Consider the following 16371-nt stretch of genomic DNA (forward strand, 5'->3'; position numbering starts at 1 on the left):
CCGAGGCAGGCGAATCACGAGGTCAAGAGATTGAGACCATCCTGGCCAATATGGTAAAACCCCGTCTCTACTAAAAATACAAAAGTTAGCTGGGTGTGGTGGCGCGCGCCTGTAGTCCCAGGTACTTAGGAGGCTGAGGCAGGAGAATGGCATGAACCCGGGAGGCAGAGCTTGCAGCGAGCCGAGATCACGACACTGTACTCCAGCCTGGGCAGCAGAGCGAGACTCCGTCTCAAAAAAAAAGCCCAGTGCACACAATTCCAATCTGTCCTGAAACCCCTCCCCTCACCCAACGGTTGCTCAGTCTGTAGCTTCCTGCCTGGCACAACTCAACATGTGTTAGGATGTGAGCATGTGTTGGGATATGAGTGTGTGTTAGGATATAAGCGTGTGTTGGGATGTGAGCGTGGGTTGGGATATGTTGTATGCACCCGTTTAAGGGCCCACTCCCTCTCCCACTCACTGGGCGTCCTCAGAGGCAGGAGTCATTCCATCTTATTCACGCTTGAATTTATAGGAACCAACATATACATTGGAGATGGGGTGGAGAAGTTACAGCTCTTGCTCTTCGAGATGTCCCCACTCCTCAGGAGCAGAGAAGGGGCTGTGTGTGCTGGGTGGGGGGAACCAAAAGAGCCAGAGCTCCTGGAGGGAAGGGGGTGTGGGGACAGAGCTAAGCCTGCTGCCCACCTACCTGTCACCTCCCACTTCCAACCCGTAGCCTCCACCACCACCACCACCACCAGCAGAAGTCCCACACTGTGTTTGCCATAAAGCCTTTAATTTTATCTCAGGAACTGCACTCCGGGTCCAGGCTGGGCTTGTAGTGCCTGTCAGGGTGGCTGCCGGTGGGTTCTGTCCTTGGGGGCCTCTGAGGAGAGTGCTCCATTCTCACCCCCATTGACCTGTGGCTCCTTCAAGACACAGATAGAGGCCCCGGCTCTGCAGTTCTCACCCCCATGCCCAAGAAAACCACTGACAATGTGGCTTCAAACCCTGCTCCTGTACTGGCTTGCTGTGTGATCCTGAGCAAAGTGACTCTCCCTTCTCGAGTCTCACTTTCCTTATTGCCAAGTGGGCGTCATAATCCCTGCTCTGTACGAGGTTATTCTAAGACATGGGGTGACCAGCGTGGTGGTGCCAGCCCCTAATGAGAGCTTGGTGTGTGGCTGCTCACGTGGTTGCAGAGTCCCAGACTGGGTCTGCTGCTTGTTCGCTCCTGTGTCCTTAAACATGGCCCTGCCCCCAGGTCCTTTGTTTCCTCATTGAGAAGTAGGAATGACAACCCTGGCCTTGCCTTCCTCTGGGCTCTCTGCCCGTCCTGGGGGAGGCCCTCCAGAGCCCAGAGCGCTGGTGTGGGTGCCCCTTCCCACAGCAGCATGGCAGGGCCAGTTCTTGACCTGCCGGGGAGACTCACCTGGGTTTCCTGGGGGTGCCTTCTCTGTCCACCTTTCCTGCCTCAGACAGAAGCTGCTCTTCATCCAGCCCCAGTGCTGACAGCAGCTGGGAGAAGCGCCGAGTGACAGTGAGCCGGGCATTGGCCTGAGGAGAGAGAAGAGGGCTTCTCGCTCTGCACCAGGGCTGCCAAGGGCAAGGTGGGGCTCTGCTTACTGAGGGAGTCCCAGGGATTCCAGAGGGCAGCGGCCCTGGGATCCTATCTGTAGGGACCTACTCGCATCCTGCTTCCCTAACCCACTCAGCCAGTTCTTCACAGGGGGCAGCTGTGTGCTTGTCCAGGTGCCAGCCTCACCTGCATGGCCTGCTGGAACAGGAAGGGCCGGGCCTGCACCCTGTGCTGGATGCCTTGCAGCTCCGCTTGGTACTCAGCAAAGCGTTGTCGCTCCTGGCGCCTGCAGGGGAGACAGGCCTTTGTGCAGCTAACCATGGACACAACTGTTGATCTCCGCTCCTGAGCCAGCTCATCTTCACTAAAGACTTGATATTCACGTCCTCACCCTCACCTTTACAAAGCTATTTCATTCCCATTCTGGCCTGGATTCCTTGTGAAGTCAGCCAGGGTGGAAATTATTCACCCAGTTTACTGATGGCTCAGGAGGGTTGAGCGACTTGTTCAAAGTTGTGCAGCTGGGAAGTGAGGGGCCGAGCCCTGTGCAGCCAGGGCTTACCAATCTTCCTGTGCCACCCCCATGGGAAAGGGACCAGTGCTAGCTTCTGAGCTTCCAGACACCTGCTTACATAGTCTTCCCTCCCCATCCTCTTCCCCTTGACGGGGAGCTCTGGTTGTTGGTTGTGTGACTTTGGGCGAGGCCTCTCTCGGGGCTCTTGGCTCTGGGCTCAGTTTATTTCACTGTGCTATATAGCAGGGATCGGACAAGCTTGCCAGCATTCTCTCTGGTTCTTATAAGCAGACAGCTTGGAAAATGGAACAGAGAAACTAAAAAAATATATATTTCAAATTTAAAAAACACACCCCGGAGAGATCAGGGTTCCACTGGGGAAGCACAGTTTTCATTTCTAAAAACCCAGCATGGCCGGGTGCGGCAGCTCGCACCTGCCATCCCAGCGCTTAGGAAGGCCAAAGAGGGTGGATCACCTGAGCCCAAGAGTTTGAGACCAGCCTGGGCAACATGGTGAAATCCTGTCTCTACAAAAATTAGCCAGGTGTGCCCCTGTAGTCCTAGCTAGTTGGGAGGCCAAGGTGGGAGGATCGCTTGAGCCTAGGAGGTCTAGGCTACAGAGAGCTGATTGTGCCACCGCACTCCAGCCTGGGCAACAGAGCGGAGACCCTGTCTCAAAAAACCCAAAACCCAGTTTGTGCACTTGTCATAAATGTGTCTGCTTGACAAACTTGAGTGTCACTGCCACTGATGAAGAGAGCACCCTAGCAGCAAGAAGGGCCTTCGGGCCACACCCCACATGGGACCAGGCATCCATCTGTGAAGCACATAAGAGAGGCCTTGAGGTGTGGAGGCAGCACCCGTGGACAGGAAGGGAGGGGAGATGCAGACAAGACCCCAAGACCTGTGCTGGGACCTCAGCGAGTGTGCTTGGCCCTGTGGAAAAACGCAGCCTTGCTGGGCCATGCCCGTTGGCCCTGTGCCAGGGAGGGAACCGTCCTCCATTGAGAAAAAGACATGGATTTGAAAACCCATGGCCAGAAACACAAGTTACTGCAAAAAAGGGCTTTCACTATTTAGGGAGGAATTTATGGCAGTTACAAGGGGAGGTGGGAAATGAGCTGGCAGTCCCTATCTTTTCTGTGATATTTTGTGCACTTTTCCTGCTGGATGCTTTATGCTATTTCTGTTAGAGGTGACAGGAGCCAGCCAAGGCGGGCAGATCTCGAGGTCAGGAGATTGAGACCTTCCTGGCCAACATGGTGAAACCCCATCTACTAAAAATACAAAAATTAGCTGGGAGTGGTGGCGTGCGCCTGTAATCCCAGCTACTCAGGAGGCTGAGGCAGGAGAATTGCTTAAACCAGGGAGTTGGAGGTTGTGAGGCGAGATCGCACTGCTGCACTCCAGCCTGGCGACAGAGTGAGACTTTATCTCAAAAAAACAATGACAGGAGCCCTGAGCAGAAAGGGAAGTGGTGCCTGTGGGTGTCAGCCCCGTGCATCATCTCAGAATGGAAGGAAGACACATCCCTCCCTCCCCACAGGACAACCTCTTTTGTGCCCGCCCTTCCCAGGCAAGACATAGTCTCCTGTTGCGCTCAGACAGCGAAGTTCACAGGCTGTAAGGGCTGAGAGACTGCATGGGAGATATCTACTTATGCCTTAATCCTCTCAAATAGAAAGTAAAAGGAGTGAGGTTGAATCACTCTTTTTGCTGCACCTGCCACTTGGAGTTCTGAACCTTACACTTCCTGCCTTACTTTGAAAACAAAACACTTGGCCAGGCGCGGTGGCTCAAGCCTGTAATCCCAGCACTTTGGGAGGCCGAGACAGGCGGATCACGAGGTCAGGAGATCAAGACCATCCTGGCTAACACAGTGAAACCTCGTCTCTACTAAAAAATACAAAAAACTAGCCAGGCTTGGTGGTGGGCGCCTGTAGTCTCAGCTACTCGGGAGGCTGAGACAGGAGAATGCTGTGAACCCGGGAGGTGGAGATTGCAATGAGTTGAGATCGTGCTACTGCACTCCAGCCTGGGTAACAGAGCGAGACTCCGTCTGAAAAAAAAACAAACAGAAAATGGTCACAGTATAGGAAGAGAACAAAATGCGACTCTTCAGCCGACTGTGAACAATGGCAGTCTCCCAGAGTGGAGTCACAGGGCTATTCACCTTCTCCAGGCATTGTTTCTGTAATCTTTGACATTTTATAACAAGCATGTCTGGCATAGGAAATCAGGAAATGAAGATTTGAAAAAGGGTTATCATACATGAAGCATGTTTTAACTTTGACCATTCAACAGCTGCAGAGATTGTCATTATTAACTGGGTGGCCTTCCATGGACCCCTTCTCCCCATGACTCAGCGTCCTTATCTGGAAACACAGTGAAGTGGCCTGGCCAGCCCCAGGGAAGGCAAGGGCTGGTGCTCCTCAGTCCTATAGACTGAGACCTGGCACGGCCTCCCTGCCTTCTCCCAGCCAGGCCTCCCCAAGCCCAGGCTCCCTACCTCAGCTCCTCCAGCTTGCGCTGGGCTGCCCCAGGGCCCCGGCTCCCTCTGGGTGCGTAGGCTGCCAGGCAGCGGGCCACTTGCCGCTGTACATGCTGTGTTCGGGCCCGCCGCAGCTCGGCCTGCTGCCGCTCCACCTGCCGCTGCCGCTCCCAGGCCTGCAGCAGGCTCCTTGGGTGAGAAAGGGAAGGGGAATGAGAGGTTTATGGGCAGCAGGAGCCTCACAGAGGGCCAGGGGCTGGATAAGGGAATATGGGAGCCTGTGGGGAGGGGCTGCAGGGTCCAGAGCCAGTGTCCTGGGAGTCGGGTTTGTCATGGAAGTCCATGACAGAGACTGCCCTGGAGGTTCAGCCCTTGGGCCTAGCTCAAGGCCTTTCCCTACTCGTTCTAGAAGTCTCCTGCTTGTTTGCAGGCCAGGCGTGGTGGTTCATGCCTGTAATCCCAGCACTTTGGGTGGTGGAGGCAGGTGGATCACCTGAGGTCAGGAGTTCGAGACCATCTTGGCCATCATGGTGACAGCCCGTTTCTGCTAAAAATGTAAAAATTAGCCAGGCGTGGTGGCTAATTTTTAGCCTGCCTCCATGCATGTAATCAACGTGATGAAACCCCGTCTGTACTACACATACAAAAAATTAGCCAGGCGTGGTGGCCCAGACCTGTAGTCCTAGCTACTCGGAGGTTAAGGTGGGAGAATCGCCTGAGCCCAGGAAATCAAGACTGCAGTGAGCCATGATTGAGCCACTGCACTCCAGCCTGGGCGACAGATTGAGACCCTGACACACACACACACACACACACACACACACACACACACACACACACACAAAGAAAGCTTAATGACACTTGTCTGGGCAATGGTTTTTTGGATATGACCCAGAAAGCACAGGCAACAGAAGCAAAAATAGACAAATGAAATTGCATCAAACCAAAAAGCTTCTGCACAGCAATGGCAACAATCAACAGATATGACATAGAATGGGAAAAAATATTTGCAAACCATACATATGAAAAGGGGTTAATATCCAAAATATGTGAACTCAAATAACTCAGTAACAAGAAAGCAAATAACTCAATTAAAAAATGGGCAAAGGCCAGGCACGATGGCTCATGCCTGAAATTCCTTTCAGAAGGAAAGGAAGACCAAGGCGGGCAGATCATTTAAGGTCTGGAGTTCGAGACTAGTCTGGCCAACATGTTGAAACCCTGTCTCTACTAAAAAATACAAAAAAGTTAGCCAGACCTGGTGGTGTCTGTCTGTAATCCCAGCTACTCAAGAGGCTGAGGCAAGAGAATCGCTTGAACCCGGGAGGTGGAGGTTGCAGCAAGCCAAGATTATGCCACTACGCTCCATCCTGGGTGATGAAGTGAGGCTCCATCTCAAAAAAAAAAAAGGCAAAAAGGCAGGGCATGGTGGCTCATACCTGTAATCTCGACACCTTGGGAGGTGGAGGCAGCAGGATTGCTTGAAGCCAGGGGTTGGAGACCAGCCCGGGCAACATAGCAAGACACCATCTCTACAAATAAAAAGTTAAAAAATAAATCAGCTGGGCCGGGCGCGGTGGCTCAAGCCTGTAATCCCAGCACTTTGGGAGGCCGAGACGGGAGGATCACAAGGTCAGGAGATCAAGACCATCCTGGCTAACACAGTGAAACCCCGTCTCTACCAAAAAAATACAAAAAACTAGCCGGGCGAGGTGGCGAGCGCCTGTAATCCCAGCTACTCGGGAGGCTGAGGCAGGAGAATGGCGTAAACCTGGGAAGCGGAGCTTGCAGTGAGCTGAGATCCGGCCACTGCACCCCAGCCTGGGCGACAGAGCAAGACTCCATCTCAAAAAAAAAAAAATAAATAAATAAATAAAATAAAAATAAAAATAAATCAGCTGGACATGGTGGCACGCACCTGTAATCCCAGCTACTCAGGAGGCTGGGGTGAGAGGGTCACTTGGACCCAGGAATTCAAAGCTGCAGGAAGCTATGATCGTGCCATTGCACTCTAGCCTGGGTGACAGAGCGAGACTCCGTCTCAAAATAATAATAATAATAATTTAAAAATAAGCAAACAACCCAAATAGACATTTCTCAAAAAAAGATATACAAATGTCTTTTTCATCACTAATCACTAATCATCTGGGAAATGCAAAATAAAGTGATAATAAGATATCACCTCACACCTGTTTAGAATGACTATTATCAAAATGATGAAAGATAAGAGTTGGTGATGATGTGGAGAAAAGGGAACCTCTGTTTACTGTTGGTGGGAATATAAATTAGTACAGTCATTATAGAAAATAATATCAAGGTTCCCCCAAAAAATTACAAGTAGAACTACCATGAGATCCAGCAACCCACTTCTGGGTACATATTCAAAGGAAATGAAATGAGTATGTTGAAAAGGTAGCTGCACTCCTATGTTCATTGCAGGAATATTCACAGTAGCAAAGATCTGAAATCAACCTAAGATTCCATCAACAGACGAACGGATAAAGAAAAGGTGGTATATATACATGATGGAATTCTTCAGCCTTAAAAAGAAAATCCCGTCATTTGCAACAACATGAATAAACCTGGAGGACACTATGTTAAGTGAAATAAGCCAGGCACAGAAAAACAAATACCATATAATCTCCCTTATGTGTCAAATCTTAAAAAAGTCAAACTCAGCATAACGGGACCCCATCTCTATTTTTTTTTTTTTTTTTTTTTGAGACAGAGTCTCTCTCTGTCACCCAGGCTGGAGTGCTGTGGCCGGATCTCAGCTCACTGCAAGCTCCGCCTCCTGGATTCACACCATTCTCCTGCCTCAGCCTCCTGGGTAGCTGGGACTACAGGCGCCGCCACCTCGCCCGGCTAGTATTTTTTTTTGTAGTTTTTAGTAGAGACGGGGTTTCACCGTGTTAGCCAGGGTGGTCTCGATCTCCTGACCTCGTGATCCGCCCGTCTCGGCCTCCCAAAGTGCTGGGATTACAGGCTTGAGCCACCGCGCCCGGCAACGGGACCCCATCTCTACAAAAAATTTAAAAATTAGCCAGCAGCCGGGCGCGGTGGCTCATGCCTGTAATTCCAGCACACTGGTAGGCTGAGGTGGGCAGATCACGAGGTCAAGAGATAGGGACCGTCCTGGCTAACACGGTGAAACCCTGTCTCTACTAAAAATGCAAAAAATTAGCCGGGCGTGGTGGTGGGTGCCTGTAATCCCAGCTACTCGGGAGGCTGAGGCAGGAGAATGGTGTAAACCCGGTGAAACCCTGGTGAAACATAGTAAAACCCCGTCTCTACTAAAAATACAGAAATTAGCCAGGTGTAGTGGTGTGTGCCTGGAGTCCCAGCTACTCAGGAAGCTGAGACATGAGAATCACTTGAACCTGGGAGGCAGAGGTTGCAGTGAGCCGAGATTGCACCACTGCACTCCAGCCTGGGTGACACAGTAAGACTCTGTCTCAAAAAAAAAAAAAAAAGAATTGTGGGGTGCGTAAGAATGCTGAATGAGGCCGGGCGCGGTGGTTCACGCCTGTAATCCCAGCACTTTGGGAGGCCGAGATGGGCGGATCACGAGGTCAGGAGATCGAGACCATCCTGGCTAACACAGTGAAACCCCGTCTCTACTAAAAATACAAAAAAAAAAAAATTAGCCGGGCGTGGTGGTGGGCGCCTGTAGTCCCAGCTACTCGGGAGGCTGAGGCAGGGGAATGGCGTGAACCCGGGAAGCAGAGCTTGCAGTGAGTGGAGATCGCGCCACTACACTCCAGCCTGGGCGACAGAGCAAGACTCCATCTCAAAAAAAAAAAAAAGAATGCTGAATGACCTCTCCCCTACCCTCACATGCCACCTGTCACCAGTCACCAAGGCCTATTGAACCAGCCTCTAAGTGTCTCTTAAATGGATCCCCTCCCTCCATTCACAGGGCCTCCTTGTTCAGGTCCTTATGGTTCCTCACCTCAGTGTTGCCAACAGTCTCCTCACGGCCTCCAGTCTCCCCTTCAGCTCCCACTATCTCCTTTGCTTTAGAAACAGAATCTTGCTCTGTTGTTCAGACTAGAATGCAGTGATGTGATCATGACTCACTGCAGCCTTGAACTCCTGGGCTCAAGAGATCCTCCTGACTCAGCCTCTAGAGTAGCTGGGGCTACAGGCACTTTCCACCAAGCCAGGCTAATTTTTTTTTCCTTTGTAGACACAGGGGTCTCGCTATGTTGACCAGACTGGGTTTTTTGTTTGTTTGTTTGTTCGTTTGAGACAGAGTCTCACTCTGTCACCCAGGCTGGAGTGTAGTGGTGCAATCTCGGCTCACTGCAACCTCCGCCTCCCAGGTTCAAGTGACTCTCATGTCCCAGCCTCCTAAGTAGCTGGGACTCCAGGCACGCACCATCATACTTGGATAATTTTTTAATATTTTCAGTAGAGACAGGGTTTCACCATGTTGCCCAGGCTGGTCTTGAACTCTTGAACTCAGACAATCTGCACGCCTTGGCCTCCCAAAGTGCTAGGATTATAGGCATGAGCCATCACGCCCGGCACCTTAAGTTCTTTTTTAGAGACAGTGTCTCACTCTGTTGCCCATGCTGAGTGCAGTGGCTGGATCATAGCTCACTGCAGTCTTGATCTCCTGAGCTCAAGAGATCCTCTTACCCCAGCCTGCTGAGTAGCTGGGAGGGACTACAAGCATGTGTCACCATGTCCAACTAATTCCAAGTCTTTTAATAGTTACATCCTAAGGGCCCAGGAGTAGATAATAAATGTTGGATTAATCACTTAGTTAATAGTTTAACGGATGGATAGAAGAAAAGATGGGAAATAAAAGTGGCTGTATCAGTAGATAATTGGCCAGGTATTCAGAGAGATGGGTGAATGGCTGAGTGGATGTTATCAGTAGTTGGATGGATGGATGGATGATTCAAAAGTTTGGTGAATGGATAAATAAAGAAATGAATGAGAGTTCAAATGCCTAAGCATCTCTTGGAGAACCAGCTCCATCTCTACTTCTCACCGTGGGCTCCCACTCCCTTCTCTTCCCTCTTACCTGGTGGCTTCCTGTCGTTTGTGGAAGGTGCGATTGGGGAGGTTGGCAGATAGGAAAGTTTCATCATCTTCCGAGGCATAGGCCTTTCCATTCTGCCTGGAGGCCTGGAAGGCAGCCCTCAAAGCCTTCCAGGGCTGCTTTTGGGGGCCTGCCCACAGTGGGACCAAGTCAGGGGCTGCGTCTCTCTCCCAGGCCGCCGGGCAATCCCCCCAGCACCCAGAGCACAGCCCAGCCTGCCTGAGCCCAGCCTCCCCAACCGCTCCCTGTTCCCCACAGTGTAGCTTCGGGGGAACCCGGGCTCCGAGTCGCACACTCACCACAGTCCAGATCTCTCTGTAGCTGCCTGTGCAGCTTCTCCAGGTCCCACGGCCCCTGCAGCTCCCTGGCCCTTGTCTTCCTCCTCTGTGGCCTTTGGAGGTTGTTGAAGCTGGGCCTGCTCCCCTGGCTCTGGCCCTGCAGTTCCCCTTCATCCGAGGCCTCCTCTCCGGAAATCTGCCCCTTTTTCTGACAACCAGCCCTCCTTCTGCAGGGAGCCCTGTGCTCTCCCTCCTCAGCCTCCTCTGTGGCCTCTGAGAATTGCTCCTCCTCTGAGATGGACCCCCTCCTGGGGCGCTGGGGCAACTCCCCAGAACTCAGACCCCTTTCAGCCTCCTCAGCACCCGGGCCTTGCAGCTGGACCTGCTTGTCGGACGCCGATCCTGATCCTGGCCTCCTCCCAGGCAGCTGGAGGCCACATTCACTGTGGGGCTCCGGTCCTAGCTCCCCTTTGTCAGGAGGGATGGAGACACCACCCCAGGCTCCCAGCTGTTGTCTCGCCTTCGGGTTTTGTGCGTCTGTCTTCCGGCAGCAGCCATAGGCCTCTGGGAGGTTGGCCGTGGACTTGCGCCTGGACTGGCGCTGGGAGGACGAGGAGGGCGTGGGCGGGGCTTGGTGGCCTGGGGTTGGGGAACTTGGCTGAAGCACAGCCCGGATATCTGTGGCGATGCTCTCCCAGGCCCACTGGAAGGGGAAGGAGGGCTTCCGAGGAGGAAGGCGGAAGAGACTGAGGAAGGACAGGGTGGGGGTCAGGGTTGGCACCAGCCCCCAGAGGGCCCAGACCCCCAGCACCCTCCTGACCCATCCCACTGCTCCTTACTCTTCAGCCTCTTCAGAGCCCTGTCCTTTCTTGCTCTGGCCCCTGGGCTTACGGTCCTTCTTTGCTCTCTGCCTTGAACTCTGAGACCTCCGCTGCAGGTCCTGATTTGGCACACCATCACCACTCCCCAGGCGGCCCTGGGCAGAGACATTAGGGGAGGAGCAGCCAGCTCCAGCAGCCTCCTGGACTGTGTGGCACCTCACCCGGGTGCCCTCCTCTTCTGTGCACCTGGCTGGGCCTGGCTGGGCCCCTCTGGGCCCTCGTTACCATAAAAACCAACAAAACAGGGCAGGGTGTGGTGCTCACGCCTGTAATCCCAGCACTTTGGGAGGCCAAGGGGGGCAGATCACCCGAGGCCGGGAGTTTGAGACCAGCCTGGCCAACATGGTGAAACCCCATCTCTACTAAAAATACAAAAAAAAATTAGCCGGGTGTGGTGGCCTGCACCTGTAATCCCAGCTACTTGGGAGGCTGAGAAAGGAGAATCGCTTGCACCTGGGAGGTGGAGGCTGCAATGAGCTGAGATTGCGTCATTGCATTCCAGCCTGGTCAACAAGAGCAAAACTCTGTCTCAAAAAAACAAAAAACAAAACAAAACAAAAAAACCCAACCAAACACCACCTCCATTCTGTATATTAAAATAGCAACAGCCGCCACCTGCTGAGCACCTACTGTGTGTTCAGGACTTTCATGCATAAACACACCTTCCCAAGGACCCTAGGAGGCTGGTACTCATTATCACCCCCATCACTTGGAGGAGAAAGCTGAGGCTCAGAGAGGCTGAGTAACTAAGGTCACACAGCTGGGAAGTGGTGGAGCCCAGGTTTGTTACCATTGCACTAGGCCGCCTCTGGGCCCTGGACTGTACTCCCAAATGTCCCACTGGGCCCCGGACCTGCTACAGCCAAGGCAGAAACCAAGGTAATTTTCATCAAGGTGGTTTTAATCGTTCCTGAAACCCTGCTCCTCCCACAGTGTTCCCTAAATCACGCCATCATCCCGGGGAGTCACCCCCGGGCATCATCCCTCAGCTTCTCCCAAGACCTTTAGGCCTCCATGTGGTCCCTGTCCCACTCCTGCCTCCCTGACTTTCACCTGGACCTCAGCTCAGGTCTCGTGGCTTCTCAAGGGCCTCCCCAGCTCAGGCCTCTCTGACCCAAGGCAGCCCACCTGGCTCTGGGCAGCTGGAAGTGCCCCCACTGGGCCTACCTCACCTGCTTGTCCTGAGAGATGGTCGACAGCAGCTTGAGCAGCCCGGTGCTGGTTCCCGGAGCCTGAAGCCGCATGTCCTGCCCTGGTCGCGCCAACGGGGTCCTAACCAACTGTTGGTAGGTATTTAGCATATTGGTGTCCTGCCCCATCCTGCCCCATCCCCCATCCCCACCGTGGAACTGCCCAACAGGCCATCTCTATGGCAACCAGTCCTCAGCCAGTCTCAAGGGGTCTGGCAAAAAGCATACTAGGAAGGGGTCAGTGGGGTATGTGAGGCCAATCTCCTTCTAAGGGAGAGTTCAGCAGGGTGCCCAGGAGTCGTTCCGTGCAGAAACCCAGGCCCAAGTTCTGCCTCTGCTCCTGCCTCATCCACAGGCTCCCCATGTAACCTGGTGTAAGTCCTCTGTCCCTACTCCGCCTGTGTTTCCCCATCCATCTGTACAGGGGAGTTAGCTTGTCTCCTGTGCTGCGCCCCAGGCCCAGCCAAGTCCCTGAAGGAGCCAAACTGAGATGTGGCTCCTTCAGGGACTTGATTCACAAGATTTTTCACAAGATTTTATTTCAGTCCTTGCACTCCCAGGTTCGGAGCGGTGGCTCACGCCTGTAATCCCAGCACTATGGGGGGCTTAGGCAGGTGGATCACTCGAGGCCAGGAGTTCAAGACCAGCCTGGCCAAAATGGCAAAACCCCATCTCTACCAAAAATGCAAAAAAAATTAGCCAGGCATGGTGGCACATACCTGTAATCCCGGCTACTCAGGAGGCTGAGGCACGAGAATCACTTGAACCTGGGAGGCAGAGGCTGCATCAGGCCCAGATTGCACCACTGCACTCCAGCCAGGGCGACAGAATGAGACTCTGCCTCAAGAAAAAATAAATAAACAAATCTTTGCACTCCCAGCCCCAGCCAGGAAGTCGAACGCTGTGTCCAGGAGAGAGGCAGCAGGCCATTCAGAGCCTGGGCCCAGGCCCACCTGGCCATCTTCATGGGCCATGAGGTTCTGGAGGGAGTTAAAACATTGAAAGCTTGCCCCAGGCCAGGCAGTGGCTATAATCCCAGCACTTTGGGAGGCCGAGGTAGGTGGAGTGCCTGAGGTCAGGAGTTCGAGACCAGTCTGGTCAATATGGTGAAACTCCATCTCCCACCTGGACTGAAACTCCATCTCACTAAAAATACAAAAATTAGCTGGGTGCGGTGGTAGGCATCTGTAATCCCAGCTACTCGGGAGGCTGAGGCACGAGAATCTCTTGATCCCGGGAGGCGGAGGTTGCAGTGAGTTGCCAGCCTGGGCAAAAGAGTGAGACTCCATTTCAAAAAAAAAAAAATATATATATATATATATATCAAAATATATATATATAGATAGATAGATAGATAGATAGATAGATAGATAGATAGATATAGATATAGATATATTTATATATATATATATATATATTTTTTTTTTTGAGACGGAGTCTCACTCTGTCGCCCAGGCTGGCGTGCAGTGACTGGATCTCAGCTCACTGCAAGCTCTGCCTCCCGGGTTCACGCCATTCTCCTGCCTCAGCCTCCCGAGTAGCTGGGACTACAGGCGGCCGCCACCATGCCCAGCTAATTTTTTGTATTTTTAGTAGAGAGAGGGTTTCACCATGTTGGCCAGGCTGGTCTTGAACTCCTGACCTCAAGTGATCCACCTGCCTTGGCCTCCCGAAGTGCTGGGATTATAGGAGTGAGCCGCTGCCCTGGGCCATGTTGCTGTTATTAATTAATCAATGATGTGGCCCCAGGGAAGCAGGTTATCCTGGAAGATGCTGTAGAGGCAGGATTTTTTTCAGACCATGGCCCTGTGGCCCCTCTTCTGCTCTCAGACTCCATCCGAGTAGTGCCTCACAATGAGCACATCCAATGTAAATATGCTAAATAGTGCTGCTCCAGGCGAAGCTGTTTTGCCATCCAAAATACGCAAACTATTCTTTCTAGGGGGCTGCCAGTCTTCTCCTACACCTGGGGCGTGGAAGGCACAGGTAGGCGGCTCCACTTTCAGAAACGGAGCCCCTTCCAGGCCTCAACTCAGTTGATTTCCTGGGCAGTCCAGAATTCTGGGCCACTTTCTTCCTCGGCAGAGGGCAGGTCTGGGTTTCTCAGGTTGATATTCTCAGGAGGCGCATACAGACCTCTTTCCTCAACCACACTCCCTCCCTAAGTGAGCTCGTTCAGTCTGACGGCCTTAAAAGCCACCTGCTGCTTGCTTTCTGAGACAGAGTCTCACTCTGTCACACCGGCTGGAGTGTAGTGGTACCATTACAGCTCGCTGCAGCCTCAAACTCCTGGGCTCAAATGATCTTCCTGCCTCAGCCACCCAAGTAGCTGGGACTACAGGTAAGCGCCCCCATGCCCGGCTAATTTTTGTATTTTTTTGTAGAGATGGGGTTTTGCCATGTTGTCCAGGCTGGTCTTGAACTCCTGGCCCACCTCAGCCTCCCAAAGCATTGGGATTACAGGCATGAACCACTGCACCAGAACAGCATCTACTGTTTTCCACCTGTCCCCAAGTTTACATATCTCAGCCTGACCTCTCCCAGACTTAAATATCCAGTGGCCCATCTGACATCCCCACTTGGATAAATAAGCATTTCAACTTGACATGCTGAAGGTCAGACTCCTGGCCTGCCTCATCCCAGTCAGGGGCATGTCTGAGATTCCTTTTGCTCACATCAACTCCCTGGCATCATCCTTGACTCCTTCATTTGACTCACATTCTGCCCCTAATGACTTAGCAAACCTTACCAGTTCCACCTTTGAAATACATGCAGAATCCAGCGCTTCTCCAAACCAATACCCTCTCTCCTCTGGATCATTTCAGTAATGCTTAATCTCCAGCTTTTGCTTATTTATTTATTTATTATTGACATGGGATCTCACTATATTTCCCAGGCTGGTCTCAAACTCCTGGCCTCAAGCCATCCACCTGCCTCAGCCTCCCAAAGTGCTGAGATTACAGGTGTGAGCCACCACACCCAGCCTCCCAGTTTGTGCTTTTGTCCTGATACCATTCTCTATTCAGCAACCAGTGTGAACCTGTGAAGAACAGAGCCTGGCTGGACGCAGTGGCTCACACTTGTAATAATAATCCCAGCTACTCAGGAGACTGAGGCAGGAGAATTGCTTGAACCCGGGAGGCAGAGGTTACAGTGAGCTGAGAACATGCCACTGCATTCCAGCCTGGGCAACAGAGCAAGACTCCAAAAAAAAAAAAAAAAGCAAGAGAGGAAGAAAGAGAGGGAAGGAAGGAAGGAAGGAAGGTAGGTAGGTGGGTGTTAATGGATCATTGTGAAGCATTTATCATTTTGTGTATATGTATTTTTTGTTTATGTAAGTGGTATTGTAGTCTGGGTACAGTGGCTCACGCCTATAATCCCAGCACTTTGGGAGGCCAGGGCGGGAATATCACTGGAGCTCAGGAGTTGGAGACCAGCCTGAGAAACATGGTGAAACCGTAGCTCCACAAAAAAATACAAAGAAAATTAGCTGGGCATGGTAGTGTGTCCCTGTAGTCCCAGCTACTACTTTGGAGGCTGAGGGGGGAGGATCACCTGCGCCCAGGAGGTTGAGGATGTAATGAGCTATGATCACACCACTGCACTCCAGCCTGGGTGACAAAGTGAAACCCTGTCTCAAGAAAAACATAAAAAATAAAACTGAGTACAAAAATAAATAAATGGTATTGTATATATTTAATTTGCATAAGCAGTATTGATCTCACTTTTGTTCCTTACTCGTTTCTTTCAAAACTGTGTTTTAGGGTTTTTAAAATTTATTTTATTTTCTAGAGATAGAGTCTCACTCTGTCACCAAGGCTGGAGTGCAGTGGCGTAATCATAGCTCACCACAGCCTCGAGCTCCTGGGCTCGGGTGATCCTCCTACCACAACCACAACCTCCTGAGTAGCTTGGACTACAGGCATGTGCCACCACGACTGGCTACTTTTAAAATATATATATTTTTTTGGAGAGACAGAGGTCTCACTATGCTGCCTAGGCTAATCTTAAAGTCCTGGCCTCAAGGACTCCTCCCGCTTAAGCCTTCTCAAAATTCTGGAATTAGGCTGGGCAAGATGGCTCACGCCTGTAATCCCAGCACTTTGGGAGGCCAAGGCAGGTGGATTACTTGAGGTCAGGAGTTCAAGACCAGCCTGGCCATCATGGTGAAATCCCATCTCTACTAAAAATACAAAAATTAGCCAGGTGTGGTGGCACACACCTGTAGTCCCAGCTACTCAGGAGGCTGAGGTGGGAGAATCGCTTAAACCCAGGAGGCAGAGGTTGCAGCGAGCTGAGATCACACCACTGCACTCCAGCCTGGGCGACAGAATAAGACTCCATCTCAAAAATAAATAAATAAATAAATAAATAAATAAATAAATAAATAAATAAATAAA

The 16371-nt window shown here is 51.8% G+C and overlaps 2 protein-coding genes across 2 annotated transcripts in view; one reads left to right on the forward strand and one right to left on the reverse strand.

Moving 5' to 3' along the window:
- The window catches only part of LOC111533669 (pyruvate carboxylase, mitochondrial-like), a 1148173-nt gene that overhangs the window by 971056 nt on the left and 160746 nt on the right, over positions 1-16371 (forward strand). The window lies entirely within an intron of this gene.
- On the reverse strand, positions 761-12025 carry TSGA10IP (testis specific 10 interacting protein). The gene is made up of 8 exons (XM_023186538.1): positions 11949-12025; positions 10740-10991; positions 9922-10646; positions 9605-9752; positions 4588-4758; positions 1751-1850; positions 1418-1542; positions 761-914 (listed from the first exon to the last, which is right to left on the reverse strand). Exons 1-8 carry the CDS (start codon positions 12023-12025, stop codon positions 791-793), a joined length of 1722 nt encoding a protein of 573 aa, XP_023042306.1. The 3' UTR covers positions 761-790.

Source organism: Piliocolobus tephrosceles, chromosome 13 (genome assembly GCF_002776525.5).
Source record: "Piliocolobus tephrosceles isolate RC106 chromosome 13, ASM277652v3, whole genome shotgun sequence".
Taxonomy (NCBI): Eukaryota; Metazoa; Chordata; class Mammalia; order Primates; family Cercopithecidae; genus Piliocolobus; species Piliocolobus tephrosceles.